This window comes from Schizophyllum commune, assembly GCF_000143185.2.
Source record: "Schizophyllum commune H4-8 unplaced genomic scaffold SCHCOscaffold_13, whole genome shotgun sequence".
Lineage (NCBI taxonomy): Eukaryota > Fungi > Basidiomycota > Agaricomycetes > Agaricales > Schizophyllaceae > Schizophyllum > Schizophyllum commune.
This window is the reverse complement of record NW_026089550.1, coordinates 693,613-716,614: the sequence shown is the minus strand read 5'-3', so window position 1 is coordinate 716,614 and position 23,002 is coordinate 693,613. Positions and strand designations below refer to the sequence as shown.

The window sequence follows — 23,002 nt, the reverse complement described above, 5'->3', positions numbered from 1 at the left end:
CTGGGCGCGTCGGGGACGCGCCGCGTGCCACCGCCGCCGCCGCCGCGCGTTGTATCGAGTGCGAAAATGTATATAAACAATGTGTATGTGAGCTATAGACTACATATTATAAGGGGGCGGGCTGGAGAGAACGAAAAAGGGGGAAAAGCGCGAGCGAAAAATTTCGCTCGCGCGCGACGCGCTCCCGCGGCTTGTGCAGCACGCGAGAGCGTAGGAGGGTGGTAGAAAGGGGAAGGGAGATATCCCCCCCAGCTACGTGCACCCATTCGCGTCGAGGGACGCGTCTGTGGTGGTCACATAGCAAGGGGAGGGTGAGGGTGGAGAAGGGGGAGGGGGTCAGGATGTTGCCCATCCCCCTTGACAACAGCGCGTGTCGAGCGCGCTCAAGCATGCCTAAGCAATGCCTAGCGCAGCTCTTGCCGTGCGCTAGACAGCCAAGGGCGTAGAGCGACGCGTAGGGGGAGGGAGGAGGGGGAGGGTGGTTGTCAGGGAGGGGTCGAGCGAGCGCCGTCGGCCAGCGGCGGGAACGCCTGCAGGGCGTGTGAGGCTTGCAAATGACGCCCTTTCGTCAAGTGCAAAGCTCATACGCCCTCGACCGAGGGCCGAGGGCGGTGGGGTGGAGGGAGGAGGGGAGGAGGAGGAGGAGGGGAGCGGCAGACGCGTTTGCACGTCGTATGTGCCCCTGCGCTGTCCGCTGACTATGGTAGACATACATTAAATGAATGTAGTGAGAGCTGTGCGCGCCCACGCACCTCTTCCTCCCACTCGCGCGCCGCCATATCGCGGTGTCGTCTGGATTTTCCCTCCCTCGCGTGCGGCATATTTCTGGCGAATTTCTCGGATTGACTTGATCTGGAGGGCACGTGGTTTTGGCAATGGAATGGGAGGGGGCTTGAGAGGGGAGCGATGTGGGAGGGTGTGGCGAGGCGCGTGGTGGCGGGCGGAGGAAGGGGTAGCTGTCGTGATCGCGCGATACGTTGTTCCTCAGGACCGTATCCGTTGTTTTTCGGGACCGCGCGGAGGCCGGACCGAGCACCCGAGGCTCTTTTTCGTCGTCTTAAATGGCCTCGGAAACAGGCCAAACGAGGCGGAAGACCCGAAAAAAGTTTGAGAAAGACATCATTAGTAGAACAAAGTATATATATGAGCTTTGGAGAGGGAGGAGATACCTTGAAGCACTCGAAATCTTGCATATACCATCAATCCAAGCACTTTAGAACGCTTTCGCACGTTTTAGGCTCCATGCAGGTAACTTCCCGAGTCTTGGGGTACATAAGATGGTAGTACTACTCATAACCTACACATCCCAGCTTGTTCCAGGGAAATCGATGGGAAAATGAGCGATAAGCAGGCAATACGATGCCCGAAGAACACTCGAGGGGGGATCAGTTAGTCCTTGATGGGTCCCCCACGTCGAGCTCGATCTCGACACCTTGTCATGCTCCTAATCAAACGAAACTCACAGGATCGCGACTACTGTAAATCTAGCAATATATTTCGAAGAGATTGCGTGCGTATCTGCCCTTCGGGCTGAATCCGAGGCCCTTGAAAGCGACGATGCCACCGCAGAGAAGACGGGCCGGGAAGCCGGTCCGGTCATCCGAGGCGTGGAGGACGCGCGTTCCTCATCCTCAACCACCACCACGCCCCCCCCTCATTCGCCCCATCCCTCTCCGGCACCCCTCCCACATTCCCAAACCTTCCAAACACCTCGAATAGTCGCTCCCGAGGCGCACACCGGCAAGCACATCACAGAAGCCGACGCAAAAATGGCAACGACAACGGCCATTGAGCCGGACGAGGAGGCGGGTTTTGGGTGCGTGAACGCGCCCCGCTCTCTATTATATTACTAACCTATACTTGCTTGCGGCGTGGAGGGCGGAGAGGGGAGAGGGGAGAGGGGTGCGAGCAGGACAAGCGGGGCGAAGATCACCCCGCTTCCTGTCATATTGGCCCTCAGACCATGTCTGAGGGCGCGAGGACTTCGTTTATGACGCGGTACACGTTGTGAGCGAGCCCTCGACAGCCGTATGGCTGTCGCGCTGCCCTCGCGCTTGTCCATCGCGACCAGCGCGGACGGGTAGCACCGCTCACCCTCACAATGCACCTCCCCCTCCCCCTCTCCTGCAATTGCGGAGAATCCCCTTCGCGGCGATCTTCCGCATTGCGGGAGACGCATCTCGCGCATCTAGGCGACCATGTCGGTGCGCCGTGCACGCAGCCGACTGCACCCGGCGCGTGCGGCGTGCCGAAATGTCAGCTAATGCTGTACCATTATTACAATAGAACCCCGATAACTATCGTGAACTCTATTGTAAAGATTCCGATAGCTGGTCGGGCGGCTCTATTCTAATAATCCCCGACAGTGGCTGTCGGCAATTCCCGACCCACCCTCGGGCATTTCGGGACGGCCTGGCTCGCCGGGTTGGTCTCCGAGCTGCCTGAGGGGGGTGACTAGGACCGGGTTAGGCGCGCATGCGGCCGGTCGCTCGCGTTACGCCTTCTCACGCCTCGTGCGCTCTGCCGCTCGCGTCGCGTGCCCCGCTTGATGATGACGCATGACGGCATCATCGCCGCCGTCGCGGGCAGCGCTCGTTGTTCCACGTGCTGGCGTGAGCGCGCACGTCCTTCGAACAGGTGAATATATATATCATTCAAGATCAGTAAATACATTGTATATATGATGTGGGGGACGAGGAGGGGGTAGGAAGACCAGGCACGCGCGGCAGGCAACGCGTCAAGCGTCGCACACCGCGCGTCAAATGCGGTCAGCGGCAGCAAGCGCAAAAGCGCGTCGTATGCTCTGACCGCGGGTGCAGGTGCACGCCCATTCGCGACGCTTGAACGCGCTGCAGCGGAGCAGCAGCAGCGCGCGCCGCGATGGGGGAAAGGGGGAGGGGGTGAGGGGGTGTGGAGCACTGTGCCTGCGCCTCCTGCACGCGTAAGCGCGCGCAGCAACGTGTCAGGTGCATAGGCGAGACAGAGGGGGGGCGTGCGCCGCATGGAAAGCGCGGCTGGTGGTGGGTACGCGAGGGGAAGGGAGGGAAGGGGAGGGGCGAGGGCGATCAGGTGTGCCGCATCTTCATCCGGCGCCTCTTGTGAGATGCGCAGCAGCCTGATATGTGCGTCGGTGGTCGTGCGAGACGCGGACATGGCAGCCAGGGAAGGGGAATGGCGGAGAGAGGGCGAGGGCGACGAGGGCGATCACAAACGGCCGATCACCGTTTTGTTTGGTCATGTTGATCAGCCGGCGCGTGGCGGGCGCGCGTAGGCGCGCGTCGCCTGAGACAACATCTAGGGGACCCTCCAAGCCTCGCTACGGCGGAGGTGGCAGTGGCGGGTCCCCCCTACATTGCCTCAGGCGACACGCGTCTCAGCGCGCTCGCCCGGGTCGAATAACAGCAGAAACGAAGGTAGATCAGTAGAGAACGCGCTATAACACGTAGTACACGCACCTAGGCGGCTGTAGAGCCCTTTTATGTCCTCCTTTCGTTATTGCAGGATACCTGGAGAGCCCGCAGAGGCGGTCATGGTGGTGGGAGGAAAAGAACAATACAGAGGTGTCACGTCACATGCGCGTTGCATCACGGCACGTCCCCAGGAAGCGATTGAGTATATAATTACATCGCGGAGCTTCTGTCCGTGCCTCAACGTTTTATGCTAAAGTACACATACCATAAAATGAGAATCTGGGCTGAGATCTGTTCTGAGGGCATTGCAACATACTCAGATATGACCTGTTACCAGACACCCTTTGAACAAGAGTATATCACTGTTTCTACTTTATCCACATTGTATAAAAGTCTTGAAAATACCGAAGCTTACACTAGAAGCTTTCCCCTACACTATTCAGTTTATTCCAAAGAAATCCGAGAAAGTTCGACGGAGGGGGAAGGGAAACAAGGTCGAAGCGCCAGGATTGCAGAGTGGAGTGCATAGGTCTTCATGCACAAACCACCCCGAACTCAGGTTCGATAGGTTGTGGTAATCGTATCGGTACAAAACTTTCAGGATCGCGCGTATAGTAAATCTAGAAATATATTCTGCCTTCACTGCGACCTCAGACCTTCGACGGCATGAATCCGAGGCCGTCGACGTCGATGATGTCGACGCTCGGACATCGGACCGACTGTCCGGGCCGGTTCTCCGACGCGTCCAAGAACACGCGTCCTTCAACCACAACCCCCACCATCTCCCCTTCTGCTACCCCGCGTCGCATCCTACGCTTATATAACGACGACTAACACTCCTGAACACGCTAATAAGGCATCAAAATTGCGATCGCGGCCCGAAAAAAGGACGCACAAGCCGAACGACTACGGGAAGGCGCGAGGCGCGGGGGAGGGGGGAGCAGGTGCGTACGCGTACCCCTTGTACTGGAACACTACTAACAAATGTATTATAGCATTCTGAAAAGCAGGGGAGGGTAGCGCGCGGTCGTTATATGCGACGGCGGCAATACTCCTCCCCCGCCATATCTACCCTCAGACATCGTCTGAGGGCGCGGGATGCTCGCCGAGGACGCATATCGCGTCATGGACAAATCCCCTCTAGTCTTGGCGGCTGCCTGACCGCCCTCTGCCCTCCCCCATCACCCCACTTCACACCCTCCCCTCCCCTCCCCTACTTCGGCCCAACCCCATCGCCACTCATCTGATCCTGCCGGTCTGGCGGTTTCATGCGGAGTGACAGATGCGGCTGCTGTTGGGGGGAGGGGGCGCGACACAGCCTGCCGAGAGGTGCAGGAGTCAGCTGCGCCCTCGGCGTTGCTAGCGGTCGCGGCGAGCGCGCAGCCGTTCTCGCCCGACCTGCCGTCTTCCCCCTCCGCGCGCGCGATGGTAGAGGGCGGGTCAGACCTCCCTCTACCCACTGCTTCGCTTGTCTATGACGGGCTGAGCAGGGGGACGGCCGAGCGAGACTGATCGCGGGTCAGCGCATGCGGAAGGCGGAACGGAGGCCTTTCCCCTTCGTGCCACGCATGCAAGGTGGGGACGCGTGAGTGCGTAGAGGTGGGCAAGCAAAGCAGAGCGCGCCCGAGCAAATGCTCGCCGCGCTCCCTGCTTTTTGCGTTCCCTACGCGACCCCCTCACCCTCATTGTGGATTCGCATGCGCGGGGTAATCTCCCGCGTACAGAACGTTTAGTGCGCGCTCGGTGCGCATACCCTCCCCTTCCCCCACCCCTCGCGCACGCGCTCAGCGCTTTGGCCCTGTGCATATTCCTCGCTCTCACGTAGCATATCCATCGTCGTCTTACATACATAATATGAACCTTTTTTCTTTTCATCTTTTTGTACTGAAGGAAGCCACCCCGACGCGCGTGCCGCGTGCCGCGACGAGCGCGACTGTGGCGGCAACACGCGTAGCGATCGGCGGCACGTGGCGGCGGCGGCGCGCTGTCGGGAGAAGACCCCGAAAGCCGACGCGTGCCACGGGAGCATCCGCGAGCGGGGCTATGGCCGCCGCATGCGCACGCGGTCGAGCCGCCTGCGCCGCTCGGAGGCCTATCCGGCGAGCCAGGCCTGTTCGAGAGGCCCGAGGGTGGGTCAGGAATTGCCGACAACCACTGTCGGGGATTATTAGAATAGAGCCGCCCGACCAGCTATCGGAATCTTTACAATAGAGTTCACGACAATTATCGGGGTTCTATTGTAATAACGGTACAGCATAAGGTGGAAATGTCGCCTGCCGCGCGCCCTGCACCTCTTGCCCAACCCCTCCGACCCATCCTTCGATGGAAGGGTATGGGGCACTGGGGCTACGTCCTCCCGCGCCGCGTGCGTGCCTTGACGACGCGCGGGGCAGCCGAGGAGGCGCAGTCGCGCAGATCGCGGGCGAGTTCATCCTCCCCGCGGTCGTAGCGCGCCTGCGTGGCTGCAACGGGTGCTCACCTTCGGGTGATGCCCTCGCCCCCGCGCTGCTTGCGTGCTCCTGCCCTCTTCGAGAGCGCCGGGAGCGCGTAGCACCACCCTGACTACGACCCCCTCCCTCCCCCCATTTTGCTACGTGGCCACCGCGGACGCGTCTTTTGACGCGAATGGGTGCACGTAGCTTGGGGGGATATCCCCCTCTGCCTCCCTACCATTCACTTGCGCTCCTGTAAGGGGACCAGCCGGGAGTGGCCGAGTGGAGACGGTAGCGGAGACGAGGCTAACGTCTAGGCAGCCATGGTCCCCGGACAGCCACACCACCTAGAGGGAGGCGTGACGTCCTAGAAGGGTGAAGAGCGTCACGGTGGACGAGGGAGAGGATCGACGGTGATGGCGGGTCGTGACCGACGATAGAAGAGGGAGTAGGGTAGGGCGTAGCTTGGTAGAGAGAGGGAGGCAAGCGTACTGAACACCACTACGCAGTGGACCCATGCGTGAACCATACATGGGGGGTGCCCACGAGTAGGGTGCCCAGTAGGCAGCGCTGCCAGTGCCTACACGAGGTGGAGGGTAGTGACGAGGGGGCGGCGTCACTAGGAGAGTGGGAGAGGCGTATCGGTTAGAGACGCGACCGGTGGCAGTGATCGATGGAGGGCGACACCAATCAGAAGGAGGAGGGGGCGCGGTGCAACGCCGGGATCGAGGGGGGTAGCCTCGATTGGCGAGGTGGGAAGGGGGTGCACTGGGAAGGGCGCCGAGAGATGCCCTACGTCGGAGGAAGCGCAAGGAGCGGCGCTAAGACCAGACGTACCACGGCGAGCATGAGCTCCGAGCCAGTGGGGAAGGGATGACACGATGGGTGGCGGCATCGGTCAGGGAAGGGGGGTGCGACCAGGACGAGTGGCCGACGAGGCGAGGGGAGGTGAGCCCACAACGGGCCGATGGGAGCGGAAGGCCTGACGAGGGGTGGTACTCCCGAAGGTACACTTCCCACTGCTGCCAGGGGGACGACCGACTAAGCCGCACCGGGGGACGAAGGGGAAACACACCAGAGCGAAGAGGCGAGGGGTGCCACGGCGTACAGGGAGGGCCGTTCCCCGGAGTACTAGCACCACAACCGCTGCAGAGGCGCGGGCGTAGACCAAGCCTGAGGACGCAACCCAAACCAAGGGAGGCGGGCTCGCTAGGAGGCGGTGGAGGCAGCCGAGGGTATGGCAGGCCCAAGGCGGCAAGGAGGGGATGGGGCGATCATCGATGGGCGACGCCCACCGTAGCCAACAACGAGCGTTTCTGGATTAGAGAACTCCCAGAGGTTAACTAAGAGCCAGGCGTAGGGGCGCAAGCTAGGCGAGCGGGGAACCAAGGTATATTAGCAGGGAACAGTAACCAGTAAGTACCAACACACCTAGGCGAGCGGGGAACCAAGGAGATCAAACCCAAAGGATCTCCTGATGCCCACTGCCTGTATATATACTGTAGCTATAGTAATCAAGGGGATAGGAGATAACTACTACAGTCATCAGGTCACAAGATCGGTGAGTGATGATGGTGCAATAAGGCGCCATACAGTGGTGGTGGTGGGGGACAGGTAGAGTACTGGCAATGTCCAGGAAGGGGAAGGGATAAATAAGAGAAAGGGAAAGGGGGAGGTCACCAAAGGGAGAGGAGGAGAAGGGAAGTAGGAGTGCAGGGACGCTGCGGAGTGTACTTCCCCCGAACCTCGCTCGTTCCTCCCTTGGGTCAGTATGAGAAGCTCACGTATATTCCTTTTTGATCATGTACTTATACTTACGCGCCCTACGATGTACCTACGAATTCTACGCGGCCGCTTCGCGGCCTTAGACGTACACATTATATCAGACAGCACGAGGCGAGGCGCCTTACCGGCGCCTCGCGCCTAACGAATATCATCTCTTTTCTTACCTTCACAACCTCATCGCCTTCTCGTCGCCCAAGCGCGCCGAGTGAGGCTCGAGGGCGAAGGAGGACTCGAGAGGAGCCGCCTTGCACGCAGTCGTCTGGGCTGAGTACTCGCGCGTCACGCATTCGTGCCACGCGAGCTCCTTCTCATCGAGAACCACCTTGCCGCTCGGGCCCGCGCTCACAGGACCCCACGCGCGGACGCACGGTCGCCGCAAAGTGGACACTGTGGGATCCTGTAAGCGCATACTCACTCATACAAGCTGTATCCCTTCGCAGTCCGCAGGAGCACCAGGCTCGGCAGCAAGACACGCGCGGTAACCGCGCCGGTCATCCCGGCCCCGAACGCGGCGGGACGATCGGGTACCGCTGGACCTCCCCCTTCCCCCGCCAACTCACTCTCTTCTCTGACACCAATCTCTTCGTCGGACCCTAATCCCCTCGGCGTAGAGCACTTAGACGACCCCATCACCAACCAATCCCTCCTCGAGATTCAACCCAACCTACTCGAGGACGACATGCCGCAGGAGGACGATCGAAGGCAGGACGAGCAGGAAGTCGAACAGCAAGTTAGGGCACAAGACGATCGGGAGCGCGAGGAGCGGGACACGGCTCGAGGACGACTGGAGTTGGTGAGGGTCATGTACGAGGAGGAGATGACGAACGTGAGCCCCCTTCTGCTCCCCGATATGCGCTCACTGCAGGGACGAGTGCGACACTACGGCACGAGAGGCAACCTCCACCTCGAGGAGATCGTGGACTGCGGACGATCGGGGCCGGGAGGGGAACAGCGGTTCACTATCCGCGTCTCGGTCTTGCGCTCCGTGCGGGAGACGATTCGGAAGATGCAGCTAGTGCTGGACTCTCTGAGATCGGCAGTGCCCACGGAGAAAGGAGCCTACCAGATCGACCCCAGCGACGCCTTCCTCAAGAGACTGGAAGAAGCTCCCTCCCTCGAGGACCTGCAGCTCGCCTGGGTCGGCATTACGAACCGCATCATGAACTCCCGTCGAGTGTACGAGAAGTATTGGAGCGAAGCCATGCGCGCTTACGACCTCTCGAACGCGGACGCCATTTCGCAGCCGGCCTCTACCCCCTCAACTATCTACCGACAGATCGAACGCGAAGAAGACCCCGCGCGTCGCTTCCGAATCGCGCTAGGGGGCCTACCCACCGCGCGCGCTCAGGCGATGCGGCAGACGGGAGTGCCAGACACGCGTCGCTACCTCGACCAGCCCCTGGACGACCTCATCCACGTCGATACCCCCATCCGAGAAGCCTTCCCGCCGAGGGAGGAAGAGGATAATCCCCTCCTCATCTTTTACGACGACGTAGGAAGGAGACACGCGGTCCCACCGAACTCCACGCATAACAACCCGCTCGAGTTCAATCCTATGCCGCCACCCGTCGAGAGGGAAGAAGACCCGCCTTTCGTCGAGATCCGGAGAGTACCCAAGCCGGGAAAGAAGATGAAGGTCTCCCGCCCTTCCGCTTTCGGCCTGCTCGGACAGCGGGCGCTCGACGACGAGGAGGGCGACGACGACGACGTCAACGGAGAGGCAGGAGGAGCAGGCGCACCTCCCCCTCCTCCACCGCCGCCAACGACAAACGCAGGCGGGCAGCTTCGCCCTAGGGGGGCAGGACGCTCGCGGGCTATCCGTGGAGGAGGAGGCGGCGGTCCACCAGGAGGAGGAGGGAGCAGCGCAGGAGGCCTCAGGATCCCCTATGGGGAGACTGCCCCTTCCGTCAATCCGGTGATCAAGCCGTCCGACCTGCCGTCCTGGGACGGCAATAAGGATCGGGCCATATCGTACTTTGGAGCGATTGTAGAACTAGCGCGTAATGGAGGACATTTGCCACGAGCTCTGGGTGAATGGCTGTGGACTCGGTTGACCCCTTTTTCTTCGGTGCACCAGTGGTATCTCTCTCAGAGTGAGGCTCGTCGAGACCACATGAGATTGAGCTATCGTAACTACATCGACACGATCTGCGACCACTACTTGGGCCCCGCCTGGGTGGAGGACCTAGACACCACCTTCATGACGCAGCGGTTCCGAGACGCGCGACATCCGAAAGAGTCACCACAAGACTACCTCTACCGTCGCATCCAGTTGTCGAGGATCCTGGGATACGCAGAAGAGGATTCGTTGGCCGAGGCTCGGCTCCTCATGAGCAAGGCTCCGAAAGGGTGGAAGTTGGTCCTCACCTTTTCTACGGTGAGGTCGACGGACGAGCTCTCGGGGCGTATCATTGAATTCTCGAGTGATCTCCTCGACGTCTGGAGAAAGAACCGAGCAGCAGAGGCGGAAGTAGAAAGGGGTAAGGCAAGATCGGCGTGGAAGTCGTCTTCGCACTCGGCGTCCCTTCGGCAAGAGCAAGTGATGGACGCGGAAGCTTACTCAGACGACGAAGGAGGCTGGGAGGAGAGCGAAACCGCGCCGGCGAATGTGAGCGAGCGAGCCCCCGCCGCGGAAAGCAAGTCAACGGTCGGATCGTCTGACCTGGTCGCGGCCGCCTACACAGTCGCCAAACGGCAAGTCCTGAGGCGGCAGGCGACCCCGATGTTTCCGCCAGCCAACCACGTCCGCTCTAAAGGGAAGAAACCTCCGCCGGGGCCGTGCTTCGCGTGCGGCAGTCCCAACCATTGGAATAAGGATTGTCCGCATTGGGACGAATACCAAGAGCGCAATGCGCGGGAAGCACACCAAGCGGAGTGGGACCGAACCTCGCAGCTAGCGTATGACACCGCCTATGTGCTCATCGTCGAGCAGGGTTTTGACGGGGCGTCTCAACCCTCCCTGGTAAGGGAGGAAGAGAGTAAGACCCAGGACTTACGGGCGGAGGAGCCGACGAGGAGGGAGGTATTTATTGCGTCCACGCCCTGCTTTGTTCAGCGCGTGGAGGAAATCCACGAGGAGTACTGGCATCAGGGTGAATGCCTGCCGGTCGACTCGTTGTACGATCTTGAGTATATATACGCGGAAGCCGAAGATGACGCGGGGCTGGCGGACAGAGGCGTGAGGGAGGAAGTTAATCTCGCGGAACGGGAGATAAAGGACACGCCACCGACGGAAGCCTTCAAGGGGGAGTGGGAAGAGGATACGAACCGAGCTCTGGTACTGCCGAAGCCCTACGACCCCTCAGTCATACGTCTACGCCCGCGGAAGCCGCTACCGCGTCAACTGAGCAGGAATATATCGGTTCTCAGCGTGCGAGGGAGAGTAGGCGCGCGCGGGAATGCGACCATCGACCTGAGGTTGGACTCGTGTGCCAGCACCACCTTCGTCAGCGGGTCTTACTACGACAAGCTGCAAGGGCCGAAGCGGATCGAGCAAGGGGAGCCTATGAACTTGCTCCAGCTGACTAGCGACCACACGCCGATACGAGGAACAACGCGCCTGCCTGTCACGTTCGACTGCGACGATGGGTCGGAAATCGAAGTCGAAACGGACATGTATGTGGTGGACGGGATGACGGTGGACATCCTCCTAGGAGAGGACTTTCAGCAAGCGTACGAAATCTCGGTCAGCCGTTCGCAGGACGGCGGAGGGCAAACGGTGGTGACCTTCGGCGGCGCCAGGGAGCACCCCATCACAGCAGTAGGAGTCTCGCGCACCAAGGACTTCGAGAAAATATCCAAGTCATACGTAGGAGAGCTCCTCGCCCCCCGCTTCGCGAGAAGGGGGCAGTTCAAACGGATCCGGCGGCACCGCAAGAAGCTGAAGGAGCAAGCAAGGTTGGCCGACTCCCTAGTACGGTCGGAGCAGCAAGTCAGGCTTCCTCCGCACTCGGTAGTGAAGGTCAGAGTGAACGGGCCGTTCAAGGCAGACGAGGAATGGGTGGTGGAAAATTTGATGTTGGCGTCGGGCGAAGACCAAATTACCGCGGTTCCCAACACGATACTATCCTCCGACTCGCCGTTCATCCCGGTGGCGAACCCCTCGGACACGCCGCGTATGATTCGAGTGGGGGACGTCCTCGGACGCGCGGCCAAAGCGAGCGACTTCTTCGACCGACCCAAGGACTCCGCGGAAAGGGACAAACTTGCGCGACATGCAGCGGCTATGGCTCAACTATGCGCGCTGCAAAGTGAGGTCAGCCAGGGAAGGAAGGATGTCGCTCCCGACTTGCACATGCCGGACAAGGAGCACTACGAGGAATGGAGGACGCGACCCGAACCCGCGAAGGGCAAGTTCCACATGCCCGAAGCGTCAGGTTACGAAGCTTGGGCTGGACGGAAGCAAGAACGTACCGCGGAGGAGGAGTCTTCAGAGGCGGAGGATTATGGGCCAAAGACCGCCGCCATGCCCGATCCGAGAGTCATCTCGAGCGAGGAATTCCGCCGCACACTGGACGTAGGCGCGCTGCCCGATCATCTGCGAGAGCGCGCCTGGGACATGCTAGAAAAAAGGAAAGGGGCCTTTGGACTGGACGGGCGCCTAGGCAACTACCCGGCGAAAGCCACCATTCGACTAAAGGAAGGACAGACCCCTATCTCGGTGCCCATGCACAGCGCGTCGCCAGCCAAGAGGGAAGTCATAGACGAACAGATTGACAAGTGGTTTGAGCAGGGCGTCATAGAACCTTCGCGCAGCCCGTGGGGAGCCCCAGTAGTGATCGCCTACCGCAACGGCAAAGCACGATTCTGTGTAGATTATCGTCGACTCAACGCCGTCACGGTGCCGGACGAGTTCCCCATTCCACGGCAAGCGGATATCCTCTCCTCGCTTTCGGGTTCACAGGTCCTTTCCTCGCTAGACGCCCTGTCCGGATTCACCCAGCTGGAAATGGACCCGAATGACGTGGAAAAGACAGCCTTCCGTACGCACCGCGGGCTATTCCAGTTCAAGAGAATGCCTTTTGGCTTGCGGAACGGGCCCTCGATCTTCCAACGCGTAATGCAATCGGTCCTCTCGCCTTACCTATGGTTATTCGCGCTGGTCTATATCGACGACATCGTGGTGTACTCGAGATCCTTTGAAGAGCACATCGACCATTTGGATCAGGTACTGGGAGCAGTCGAGAACGCCGGCCTCACGCTGTCGCCCTCCAAATGCCATCTATTCTACGACTCCATTATCCTTCTGGGCCACAAGGTATCGCGACTGGGGCTCTCGACTCATCAAGAGAAGGTTAAGGCGGTGCTTGAACTGGCGCGGCCGACCAAACTGTCGGAGCTCCAAACCTTCCTAGGCATGACGGTTTACTTTAGCGCGTTCATCCCCTACTACGCCGATGTTTGTTCACCCCTACACCGCCTGCTCAGGAAGGGCGTCGCGTGGGATTGGGGACCTGAAGAGGAGTACGCGTTCCTACAAGCAAAGACCGCGCTGCAGCGGGCACCCGTGCTGGGGCATCCGCAAGAGGGGAAGCCCTACCGCCTATACACAGATGCGTCAGACCGAGCGCTGGGTTGTGCCCTGCAGCAGGTACAGGCGATCCGGATCAAGGACCTGAAAGGGACGAAGCTTTACGACAAACTGAAAAAGGCGCACGAGGAAGGGCTTCCACCCCCCAGGCTGGTCACAAAGCTATCCGAGAAGGTCGATGACGCAAAGTGCGCGCAGAATTGGGCGGCGCCCTTCGAGAACACGGAGGTCTACGTGGAAAGAGTCATCGCTTACTGGTCGCGAACTTTCAAGGGCGCGGAAGAACGATACAGCACTACGGAACGGGAGGCGCTGGCGGCGAAGGAAGGGCTAGTACGATTCCAGCCATACATCGAAGGCGGGTCCATCCTGCTCGTTACGGACCATAGCGCCCTGCAGTGGGCGAAGACCTACGAGAATAGCAACAGGAGGCTAGCGACATGGGGGGCGGTATTCTCCGCCACCAGTAGAAGGAGGTAATACGCAAGTGCCATGGCTGCAGCCACTGAAGCCAAATGCATTTGGCATGGCTCTAGCCACTGGTGGCTGGTGCCACTGCAAAAACACAAAACTTCGGACTTTGATCAAAAATTTCAAGTTGAAGAAGGGTAGGTTAGGAGGGTTAGGGGTTGGTTTGGGTTGGTTAGAGGTTAGGGTTTGAGGTTAGGAGGGTTAGGAAGGTTAGGGAGGTTAGGAGGTTAAGGTTTGGTTAGGGTTCAGGGTTAGGGTTTTGGGTTAGAAGTTTGGGTTAGGGCCAGGGACGTCATATCTGTCTCGTTGTCTCGTTGGTTAGAGGTTAGGGTTTGCCAATAAGGCTCATTCAGAGTGGGGATGGTTAGGAAGGGTTAGGGAGGTTAGAAAGGTTGGCTAAGGGAAGGTGATATAGTGCAACATATCTGCTAGCTAAACAAGATCCAATGGCTTAGCTGGTTAGAGCACCACTCTAACTGGACAAGGTCTGGAGTTCAAACCCTGCTATGTTTGCTCTTGATTTGCAACATTTTTAAGCAGTTTCTGATGGCATCTGCTGACAAATCTGTCAGTGATGACTCAGACAGTGCCTAAATAGGTTGCAAGTTACCATATATGGCAGTTGGGAGCAATGCATTTGCCAGTGGCAGCAGCCACCAGTGGCTAGAGCCATGCCAAATGCATTTGGCCTCAGTGGCTGCAGCCATGGGCATTTGCCTCGGATTTCCTGCTACGGCTCTCTCCGCGTACATGCCCGGGCTCGAGATTATTCACCGCCCGGGAAGGACCCATTCTAACGTGGACCCTTTAAGCCGAATTCCGAGAGACCCGCCAGCCAGCGTATCGCCAGTCGTACGAGATGGTCCGGCCCTTTCCACGGACGAAGCGACAGCTGTATTGAAGGAGGAAGCGGCTCGACGAGCACCCGCACCTAAAGCCTTCGAGGCGGCGTATTTAGCGGACTGTTTGGAATGGGCTCCAGAGGCGTTCGCGACGACAAGGGCGGCCGCTCGACGTCTAGCTCGCGAGGGGGCGGGAGTCCAGGCCACACAAGGAGCGGACGAGCAATTTACCCCGTCACAGAGAGACCAGCCTCAAGACGAGCGCGAGCCAGCCGCCGAAGCGGAAAAGGAGCCGCGAGGAGAGGACCAAGGACAGACGGCGAACAGGAGCGAGGACAAAGACGACGGCACCGACTTAGGGGACGACGACTTCGTGCCAGGGAAAGGGTACGAAGGAGTATACAAGAAGCTGCCGGCCATCCTGCTGCACATGGACGAGGACGAGAAGCAGGGATTCGTGGACGCGTACAAGACGGAAACCTACTGGAAGACGAGATGGGAGTCGGCCAACACGAGCGCCGAAGGAGTACCAGGTCGACGCTATCACCGCACGGACGACGGCCTGCTCTTCTTTATGGACGCCGACTACCATCCCCGGCTGTGCGTCCCGGATCGACTCGTACCAAAGATACTCAAGATAGCTCACGAGGAGCCCATGGAGAGCGCACACGGAGGGCCAGCCAAACTGTGGGCGAAGCTCAGGAGGAAATTTTACTGGAAATGGATGGGACCGGCAGTGGAGAAGTTTTGTCGCTCGTGCGATGTCTGTCAGAAGGTAAAATACGACAATTTCACCAAGTACGGAACGCTAGTACCCAACCCAATACCCCTCTCGCCCTACGACTCGGTCTCGATGGATTTTATAGTCGGCCTCCCGCTCTCTCACGGATTCTCGGCCATCCTCGTCGTAGTCGACCGCCTCACTAAACACGCTCAGTTCATCCCCGCGCCGCCGGACGTCAACCGCATCATCACCGCCGAGTTATTCGCCAAGAACGTCGTAGCGCGCTTCGGGCTGCCTAATAGCATCATCGCTGACCGGGACCGGCGATGGGTCTCCGACTTCTGGAAAGAACTGGCGAAGCAGCTCAAGACCAAGATGATGCTCTCCTCCGCGCACCACCCTCAACACGACGGTCAAACCGAAGTCCTCAACAAGCAGCTGGAGACTATGCTGAGAGCGTACGTGGCCAGCGACCCAACGCAATGGGCGGCAATACTCCATCTACTGGAGTTCGCCTACAATGCGAGCGTGCATAAGTCGACAGGAGAGGCTCCATTCAAACTCCTCTACGGCAAGATCCCGCGCTCTCCGTTGGACGCCGCCTTCGAAGCGAGTACCGAGCCAGCGGCAGTCATTGATAGGGACGCGCAGGATTTTCTCGAAACGTTGAAGAGGGCAAGAGAAGCGGCACGAGACGCCATCGCGGCAGCACAGGACGAGCAAGCGAAGAGTTACAACAAAGGGCGGCGCCCCGCGCCATTCTTCAAGGCAGGCGAGAGGGTATTTGGTAAACCCCCACTCGCTCGAATGGATCGAGTCCGACAATAAGCCGAAACTGAAGCAACGCTGGATAGGACCCTTTGAAGTGGCGCAAAGGATCAGCCCAAACACGTACCGACTTCATATGAGCGACAAGTACCCCGGCTTCCCCGTGTTCAACATCGCACACCTCAAGCGCTACAACGAGAGCTCGGTGGGAGACCAGGTCAAGCGAGCGCAGCTGCCAGAGACACGAGGAGACGCGATGGACGGCGACGAGTTCGAGGTCGAGAAGATAGTCGCGCACAAGTGGGACAAGCGCAAGAAAAAGAGAGTGTATAAGGTGAGATGGCTGGGCTTTGGCGAGTTCTACGATACTTGGCAGACCGAGGCGGATCTACGGAACGCCGACGAGTACTTGCGAAGCTACAAGAGAAATCACGGCCTGGCCTAGCGCAAGGGAAGCGAACCGAGGTAAAGACCGCGCACGCCCTAGTCCGATTCGCATCGATAAGGCGGAGAAGGCTCGGCCAGGTCGCCGTTCTCACCGCTGCGCACTCTTGCCTCTCGCGCTCATCTCCAACCGTTCCTCCCTCCTCCGCCCTCCGATTCCTCTGTGCATACCTATTTTCACTCACCTACTGTTCCCCCACTCGTACGGGTCATTGCTCGCATTCGACTTTGCACCCCTCGAGTCCTGCTCGTCGCACGTATTCGTCTGCGAGCAGGTTATTATGAGCCTTTTCATCTTTCACCACGACTCAAGGGCTCTGCCCAAGCCTCTGGACGTACGACGCACCCGCGGAGAGCGTTGGGTGATCATAGGCGGGCGGATCGAGCTATTGGGACCAGGACCGCGGCGGGATCGCCTCGACGACGCCGCGAGCAGGCGCCTGGGAAGAGGTCCGCGATGGCTGTTCGCTCCCTTTGTGTGGCGCTGCTACATGGCGATGTGCTCGATCTCCTCCGACGACCCGCTCGACATCCTCTTCATGTCTTTTTCGCTCAACAACCTCGTCTACGAAGGGGGATCGACCAGGATCGACGACGATCACGTCGATAAGCTCACCTACTGTGCGGATGCCTTCGAAGCCATGGTCGAGGCTCTGCGAGACTCCGCCCCCGCCATCTTCCTCCTCTACCACGGCTCGCAAGTGCGCCCCGCACGCTGCGACAAGGAAGGATTGGCGCGGGAAGGTCGACCGGCATCCCTCCTGGACCGCATCTCCCAATTCCAGCTCGCAGCTCTGGACAACGCGGCCTTCGTGGCGTGGTGGACATTGTCCTTCAAGGGCTGGGAAGCCGCTCTCGAGGAATGGCAGGTGGAGATGGTCCGCAGCTGCGCCTTCCGCTCCCGAGAAAAGGCGGGCTGCTTCCTGAACCTTTCGACGGACTACTCGCTGGCCAACTTCGAGCTCTGGATCGATCATGGAGTACCAATCTATTTTCTGTGGTCGGAGGCGCTTCATCACGACAAGCGATTCTCTCGCGCGAACCCGGACGTGCTGAAGCAGTATTGGGACCTGCGCCAGGCCATCGAGGACGACGAGACCTTCCACGCCGAGGCCAAGGCGCACTTCCTACGCACGGACCGGGCGGGAGTCTTGCAGTACGACAATTTCTTCCAGGATCAGGCGATGAGGAATTTGTTCATGAACATGGAGACCCGCTCCTACCAGGAGGGAACGACCTACGTCCTGGAGGCCTTCCAGAACTATCGCCCCATCCGCCTTCGTGACCGCGAGATGATCGAGAGGTACCTTGTCCACTACGAGGCGATCGCGCTACCCAACTCCTCCCCGCCTACCGTCGCCATCATCCGTTGGGCCCCGCGCGAGCCGTACCGAGGCCAACCAGACGAGGAAGGATACACGGTGGACTACGGAGCGTGGGAGTATGAGGAGGAGCTTCGTTTTCAAGGCCGCGCGTTCGACAAGGAGTCCGGATGGTTCGTCAACGACATCCTCGTCCTCAGGGAGCTGTTCAAGGTCGCCTACGCGCCCGAGCGAGGAGAAGCTTTCATGCCCGACGGGACGCGTCTGCAAGACCCGCTCCTCCCCGACGCCGAGTTCGATTTCGTCGCGGCGTACGAAGCGCGGGTGATCCAAGAGGCGGTGGAGGATGGGAAGGAACGACCGCCCGACCTGCGAGAGTACTACGAGTACGAGCTGGCCGACTGGAGGGAGAAGCAGCGTGTCGACAAGGAGAACGCGGATGCCACCATCGCGCGGTTGGGCGGCGACCCTCTTGGGGAGAGTCCTCTGCACCTCGGCAACGTGATGGAGGAGGACCCGGCGTGCATCCCTCCTCCGACTCCACCGAATATTCAGGAGATGCCCGAGCTACTCAGGCGGATGGTCTTCCCCAACTGGAAGGCGGCGCGCACAGGACCGAGCGAGGATCGAGTGACGAGGCGCAACGGGAGCAGCTTTACCAGGCGGGACGCCTCAAGAGGCGCCAGTTCCTCGACGTCCAGCCGTCTCGTGGCCACTGCGTCACGTCGCAGTGCTTCCCCCTCGAGGGGACCTACCCGTCTGGCGGATCCAACCCGCCTCTCGACGCAGGTTTTCCGACCCAACGACCCCGAGTTCGAGGATGTCCTGTCAGAGCTCATCGACCAACTCGACCTCATGTTCAGCATAATCGCCGAGCCAGCCAAGAGGCGAGGGGACGATGAGCGGGCTCCGAGAATTGGTTGGGACAACGAGGTCATCGAGAGGGCCTACATCCACTTCCCCGAGCCGCTGGACGCCCTGCGGGTCCTTCTCTACGCCTTATTCATCCGCGACATCATCACTCCAGCGCGAATGCTCAACTACATCGTCAAGCACGGTATCAAATTCCGTATCTTCCTGCCGCGCGACCCGATTCCGGCGCCCTCACGCGGGCTCAGCCAACCTCGCCCTTCCGGGATGCGCGCCTCTCACCTGCATGGCCTCACGGGCGACACCCTTTTCCAGACCTGGGAGGACGCGATGAACGGACCCTTCTGGGCGAAGACTCACTTCCCCGGATTCATCCAAGAGGGTGGAACGATTGGCTTCTTGGCGCGACACTACGCGACGAACAAGCTGAGGCGCGAGGCGGGCTTGGGCGTCAGCATGGAGACGAGGATCTTTGCGCGCAACTCGGACTTCCTACCGGACTCAGTCGAGACCTTCCAGGTCGTACACGACGACGTAGGGGCGGAAGAGCGAAGCTTCGCTATCGGGACTCTGCCGCCTATAGAGGCGAACGGCAACCCTCGTCACATGCTCCCGCCGACACACTGCTTTGAGCACAAGTACTGGGACTTGGGTACGGGCGAGTGGACGGACTGGGAGGAAGACTACCTCATCGACTTGCTAAACCGTTGGAAGCTGGGAAAGGAGGTCCCGAGGACGGCGGAAGGGTGGGCTGGACACATGCGAGTGTACCGCAAGAACCTATCCCGCAATCGTTCACTCAACGGCCGCGACAAGAGATGCCCGGGGTCGACAGAAGCCGCGCAATGGTGCCGCATGCTGCGGGAGGTCTACGGATTTTCTTTGAAGACGAGGAAGATCGCGACGCTGACGGACGCGCCTGAACCGGAGCGCGTGCGCCGCTTCCAGTAGTTGGAGCGAGGCTCGGTGGAGTGGGGGGCTTTGCAGGGACGCTGCGGAGTGTACTTCCCCCGAACCTCGCTTGTTCCTCCCTTGGGTCAGTATGAGAAGCTCACGTATATTCCTTTTTGATCATGTACTTATACTTACGCGCCCTACGATGTACCTACGAATTCTACGCGGCCGCTTCGCGGCCTTAGACGTACGCATTATATCAGACAGCACGAGGCGAGGCGCCTTACCGGCGCCTCACGCCTAACGAATATCATCTCTTTTCTTACCTTCACAACCTCATCGCCTTCTCGTCGCCCAAGCGCGCCGAGTGAGGCTCGAGGGCGAAGGAGGACTCGAGAGGAGCCGCCTTGCACGCAGTCGTCTGGGCTGAGTACTCGCGCGTCACGCATTCGTGCCACGCGAGCTCCTTCTCATCGAGAACCACCTTGCCGCTCGGGCCCGCGCTCACAGGACCCCACGCGCGGACGCACGGTCGCCGCAAGGAGATATAAGGGAAACACACCAGGGATGAGTCATAGGTGATGACTGATGGGGGTGTAAACACATGCAAATGCCATCAGTACCATACACCAAACAAGACCAAACCGATTGAAGACCAGTCACGCTTGTGGGCGCTTGTGGGTGGCATGGATATCCCCTGACAGCTCCCGCGCGCTATACAAGCGGCGGGAGCGCGTCGCGCGCGGGCGAAAATTTTCGCTCGCGCTTTTTCCCCCTTTTTTGCTTTTTCTACCCCTCCCCCTCTCAATTCGTAGTATATAGGACTTTAATATACAGCTTTTACATCTTTTCGCGCTCGCTACGACGCGCAGCGGCGGCGACGGCGACACGCGGCGCGTCCCCGACGCGTCCGGGCGCGCGCACGTGATGCTCCCGCGCCGCGGCGGCCACGCGCGGGGCGCATCACGGCCCCGGAGCCCTATTAGGGCACGTCCCGGCGCCTGCGTTGGGCTGCCCGGGCTCGGGAATCGGGCCGATTTCACGTCGCGAAAGATTACAATCGACGGTACGTAAATTGTTGGGGTGGATTTAAATCCACCTTACTGCAAAAGGTGCGGCTCGTCATCGATCTGCATCTTCGAAGAAGACGCACGCGGAGTGGGAAAATCGTCGGTACAGTCCATATTGACGGGGAAACCACCAGCGTTGACGACTGAGTCGATCTCGCGATAGATCTCAGGAGTGACTTGAAGGTCAAGCTCCTTGGCGGTGGCGAAGACGTTCTTCGCGCCTTCCGCGATGGGGGTGTCGGCGATTGCCTTATCGGCGGCGACAGCTGGCTTCTCAACCACCTGACGGACCTTAGTCCCGGCGGGAGTGATGAGGGTGACGGGAGACGTCTTGACATTCTCAACAGATGGAGTGAGTGCCGAGATGCGAGCAGATCCGACGACCTCAGAGATCGTGGCATGCGCATGCGCGTGCTCAGGCTGCTTCCCCTTCCCCTTGTCCTTCTTGTTCTTCCCGCCGCGATGGCCGCGTTTGTCCTTCTTCTTCTTCTCAGCCTTATCGCCACCATTGGGCGCAGAGTTTTCACTCTGTTGCTGATCAGAATACTTTGGATCATCGCGCTTGCGCTTGACGTTGGAGAACTTCTGGACGTAAGAGCCAGACATCGTCTGCTTGTGGGAGTAGTGCGTAAGAAGCGCCTCTCGGACCACAGCAACAGTAAGATCACTTTTGTCATATCGCTGAAGGATAGACTCGGTGATAGACTGTATACCAGCGACATGCAGGAGAATCATTGCCTTGAGCAACTCAGGGATGACGATCTCGTCGGCAGCGAGCCGTGCAAACGTGTTGGTGACGACGTTGATCTGGGGATCAGGATGCTGACCGCTATTGAACTTGGCGTTCAACGCCGTCTGGAAGAACCCGAAGAGGTCGGCAATCTGAGTGCTGCCATACTCCTCCTGGAGATATTCAACCAGCGACTTTGCGGTCTCCATCTTGTCCGTCGGGATGCTGCTCTTGACGTTAGGCGAGAGGCGCAATTTAATGCTGCCCCTGACCTTGACGTCGTCGCGCTTCCACGACGTGATGTCGTCTTGGTTGACGACTGTGCCCGCGTCGTTCGTCCGAGGAGAAGGAGCTTCTTCCTCAAGGACGTAGGCGAGCCCTTGGGCTTCAAGCCACGACGACATGCCATCCACCCATTGGGTGAAGTTGTTCCCCTCGAAGAGGAACGTGGCCTGGTAGAGCGAGTTCGACATGATCTGAATAGATCGTCAGCATCAGATCGAACATCATAGTGGCGGCCAGGAACGGCGCCAATGAGCGAATCGAGCATGATGCCAATGGCCATCGTCTCCTTCAGAGACGGGTGCATCGGATCAAGCGTGTAAACGCGATCCGGCATGGTGTCACCTGCGCTTAGAGCGGCATGGTGACGGCAAGCAATGAGGGTGCTCGTCATTGCAGCCAGTGACGGCGCTAATGACTTGTGTCGCAGCCACAGAGGGCGCAGACACTGTGCCGCTGCCAGCAAGGGCGCAGGCACTGCTCACCAGGGCTCATAACCTGTTGAGCATGCTGGGAAGCGCACCACTCAGCTTACCTGAATATAAGAGAGAGCTTAGCTAGAGGCTATGCGCAGAGTAGGTGAAGACCTTTTATTACAGGGGCAGAGGAGCCTCCTTATATATGTACAGGGAGGCGACGATGTCATACGTAGTAATATACAATGAGTCAAGAGGACTGCAGACGCTGAGTAAAGCGTACATGTGACAAGTCCAGCATATGTGTCCATGTGTGTCCATCTGAGTCATATGATGCGCATGTGGCGCAACGTGACATGTCGTGACTAGGCCGAATGTTCAACAGGAGGAACTGAGGCAAACACATGCAGCTGGGCAAAGACTGCCTTGTCATGACGGGAGAAGAGGATCGTGATATTTACTTCTTCTTTGACCAGGTGAAGAGCGAGAGCGTCTGATGATGGGTGTGTGTGACTGAGCAGCGGCTTCGCCCAACAGAATAAGCAAACCGTGGGTCATTTGCTAGAGCAAGCCTACCTCATTGGGATCGTATGCGGGGAGTGCTGCGTGAGAGTGGTGGCTTGGCAGAGACTGTGTTGGCAAAGTAGAGTGCGAGAGGAGGAAGTAAGCGCCTTCTGTTGACTTTGGCAAAAACCAGCTAACAAAGGAGGACAGGTGTTAGAGGGTTTGAATAGGACACGCAGCATCGAGGATTGGATTGACGCATGCAAACGAGGCGCCGAGTAGCTAGTCCTGTATGCTAGGGGACAGACGCCGCCCATGAAGAGCAATGTAATTGAGGAGCTGACATAATAACAGAGGAACCGGTAAAGAAATCAATAAACCCGGCGGTGCGCCGGTTACCTCGGTGAGAGACACCCGGACAACAGACTTGGTCACCGTGACCGTTCCAAATGCGGCACGTAGTCTCGCCATCATTCGCCATCATTCGCCGTTTTGGTAGACTCGAGCC

General features: G+C 59.3%; 9 protein-coding genes across 9 annotated transcripts; 7 read left to right on the top strand and 2 right to left on the bottom strand.

Annotated features, from left to right (window-relative positions):
* Positions 1–1,484: 1,484 nt before the first annotated feature.
* Positions 1,485–1,853, top strand: SCHCODRAFT_02517554 (uncharacterized protein; the record flags this gene model as incomplete). Its single annotated transcript, XM_050343376.1, has 1 exon — positions 1,485–1,853. A coding segment is annotated over one exon (369 nt), but the record flags the coding sequence as incomplete, so codon positions are not given.
* A 4,243-nt stretch (positions 1,854–6,096) lies between these two features.
* On the bottom strand, positions 6,097–6,874 carry SCHCODRAFT_02641936 (uncharacterized protein). The gene has a single exon (XM_050346246.1). The coding sequence runs from the start codon at positions 6,373–6,375 to the stop codon at positions 6,190–6,192; it is 186 nt and encodes a 61-aa protein (XP_050197672.1). The 5' UTR covers positions 6,376–6,874; the 3' UTR covers positions 6,097–6,189.
* SCHCODRAFT_02693259 (uncharacterized protein) lies at positions 6,462–6,774 on the bottom strand (the record flags this gene model as incomplete). Its single annotated transcript, XM_050346848.1, has 2 exons — positions 6,612–6,774; positions 6,462–6,581 (listed from the first exon to the last, which is right to left on the bottom strand). The coding sequence occupies exons 1-2, from the start codon at positions 6,735–6,737 to the stop codon at positions 6,462–6,464; spliced, it is 246 nt and encodes an 81-aa protein (XP_050197671.1). The 5' UTR covers positions 6,738–6,774.
* Positions 6,875–9,527: 2,653 nt separating the features above from the next.
* Positions 9,528–10,097, top strand: SCHCODRAFT_02475209 (uncharacterized protein; the record flags this gene model as incomplete). The annotated part of the gene is made up of 1 exon (XM_050342735.1): positions 9,528–10,097. A coding segment is annotated over one exon (570 nt), but the record flags the coding sequence as incomplete, so codon positions are not given.
* Positions 10,098–10,349: 252 nt separating this feature from the next.
* Positions 10,350–12,147, top strand: SCHCODRAFT_01176987 (uncharacterized protein; the record flags this gene model as incomplete). Its single annotated transcript, XM_003026003.2, has 3 exons — positions 10,350–11,387; positions 11,478–11,882; positions 12,004–12,147. The coding sequence occupies 3 exons, from the start codon at positions 10,350–10,352 to the stop codon at positions 12,145–12,147; spliced, it is 1,587 nt and encodes a 528-aa protein (XP_003026049.2).
* A 38-nt stretch (positions 12,148–12,185) lies between these two features.
* Positions 12,186–12,434, top strand: SCHCODRAFT_02450881 (uncharacterized protein; the record flags this gene model as incomplete). Its single annotated transcript, XM_003026004.1, has 1 exon — positions 12,186–12,434. A coding segment is annotated over one exon (249 nt), but the record flags the coding sequence as incomplete, so codon positions are not given.
* A 2,424-nt stretch (positions 12,435–14,858) lies between these two features.
* Positions 14,859–15,143, top strand: SCHCODRAFT_02464014 (uncharacterized protein; the record flags this gene model as incomplete). The annotated part of the gene is made up of 1 exon (XM_050342637.1): positions 14,859–15,143. A coding segment is annotated over one exon (285 nt), but the record flags the coding sequence as incomplete, so codon positions are not given.
* Positions 15,144–16,218: 1,075 nt separating this feature from the next.
* On the top strand, positions 16,219–16,407 carry SCHCODRAFT_02517858 (uncharacterized protein; the record flags this gene model as incomplete). Its single annotated transcript, XM_050343384.1, has 1 exon — positions 16,219–16,407. The coding sequence occupies one exon, from the start codon at positions 16,219–16,221 to the stop codon at positions 16,405–16,407; it is 189 nt and encodes a 62-aa protein (XP_050197668.1).
* A 280-nt stretch (positions 16,408–16,687) lies between these two features.
* Positions 16,688–19,549, top strand: SCHCODRAFT_01207156 (uncharacterized protein; the record flags this gene model as incomplete). The annotated part of the gene is made up of 1 exon (XM_050341240.1): positions 16,688–19,549. One exon carries the CDS (start codon positions 16,688–16,690, stop codon positions 19,547–19,549), a length of 2,862 nt encoding a protein of 953 aa, XP_050197667.1.
* Positions 19,550–23,002: the final 3,453 nt, after the last annotated feature.

Coding starts and splice junctions, on each gene's coding strand:
- SCHCODRAFT_02641936 (XM_050346246.1), bottom strand. CDS start 6,375: ATGTATGGTTCACGCATGGGTCCACTGCGTAGTGGTGTTCAGTACGCT.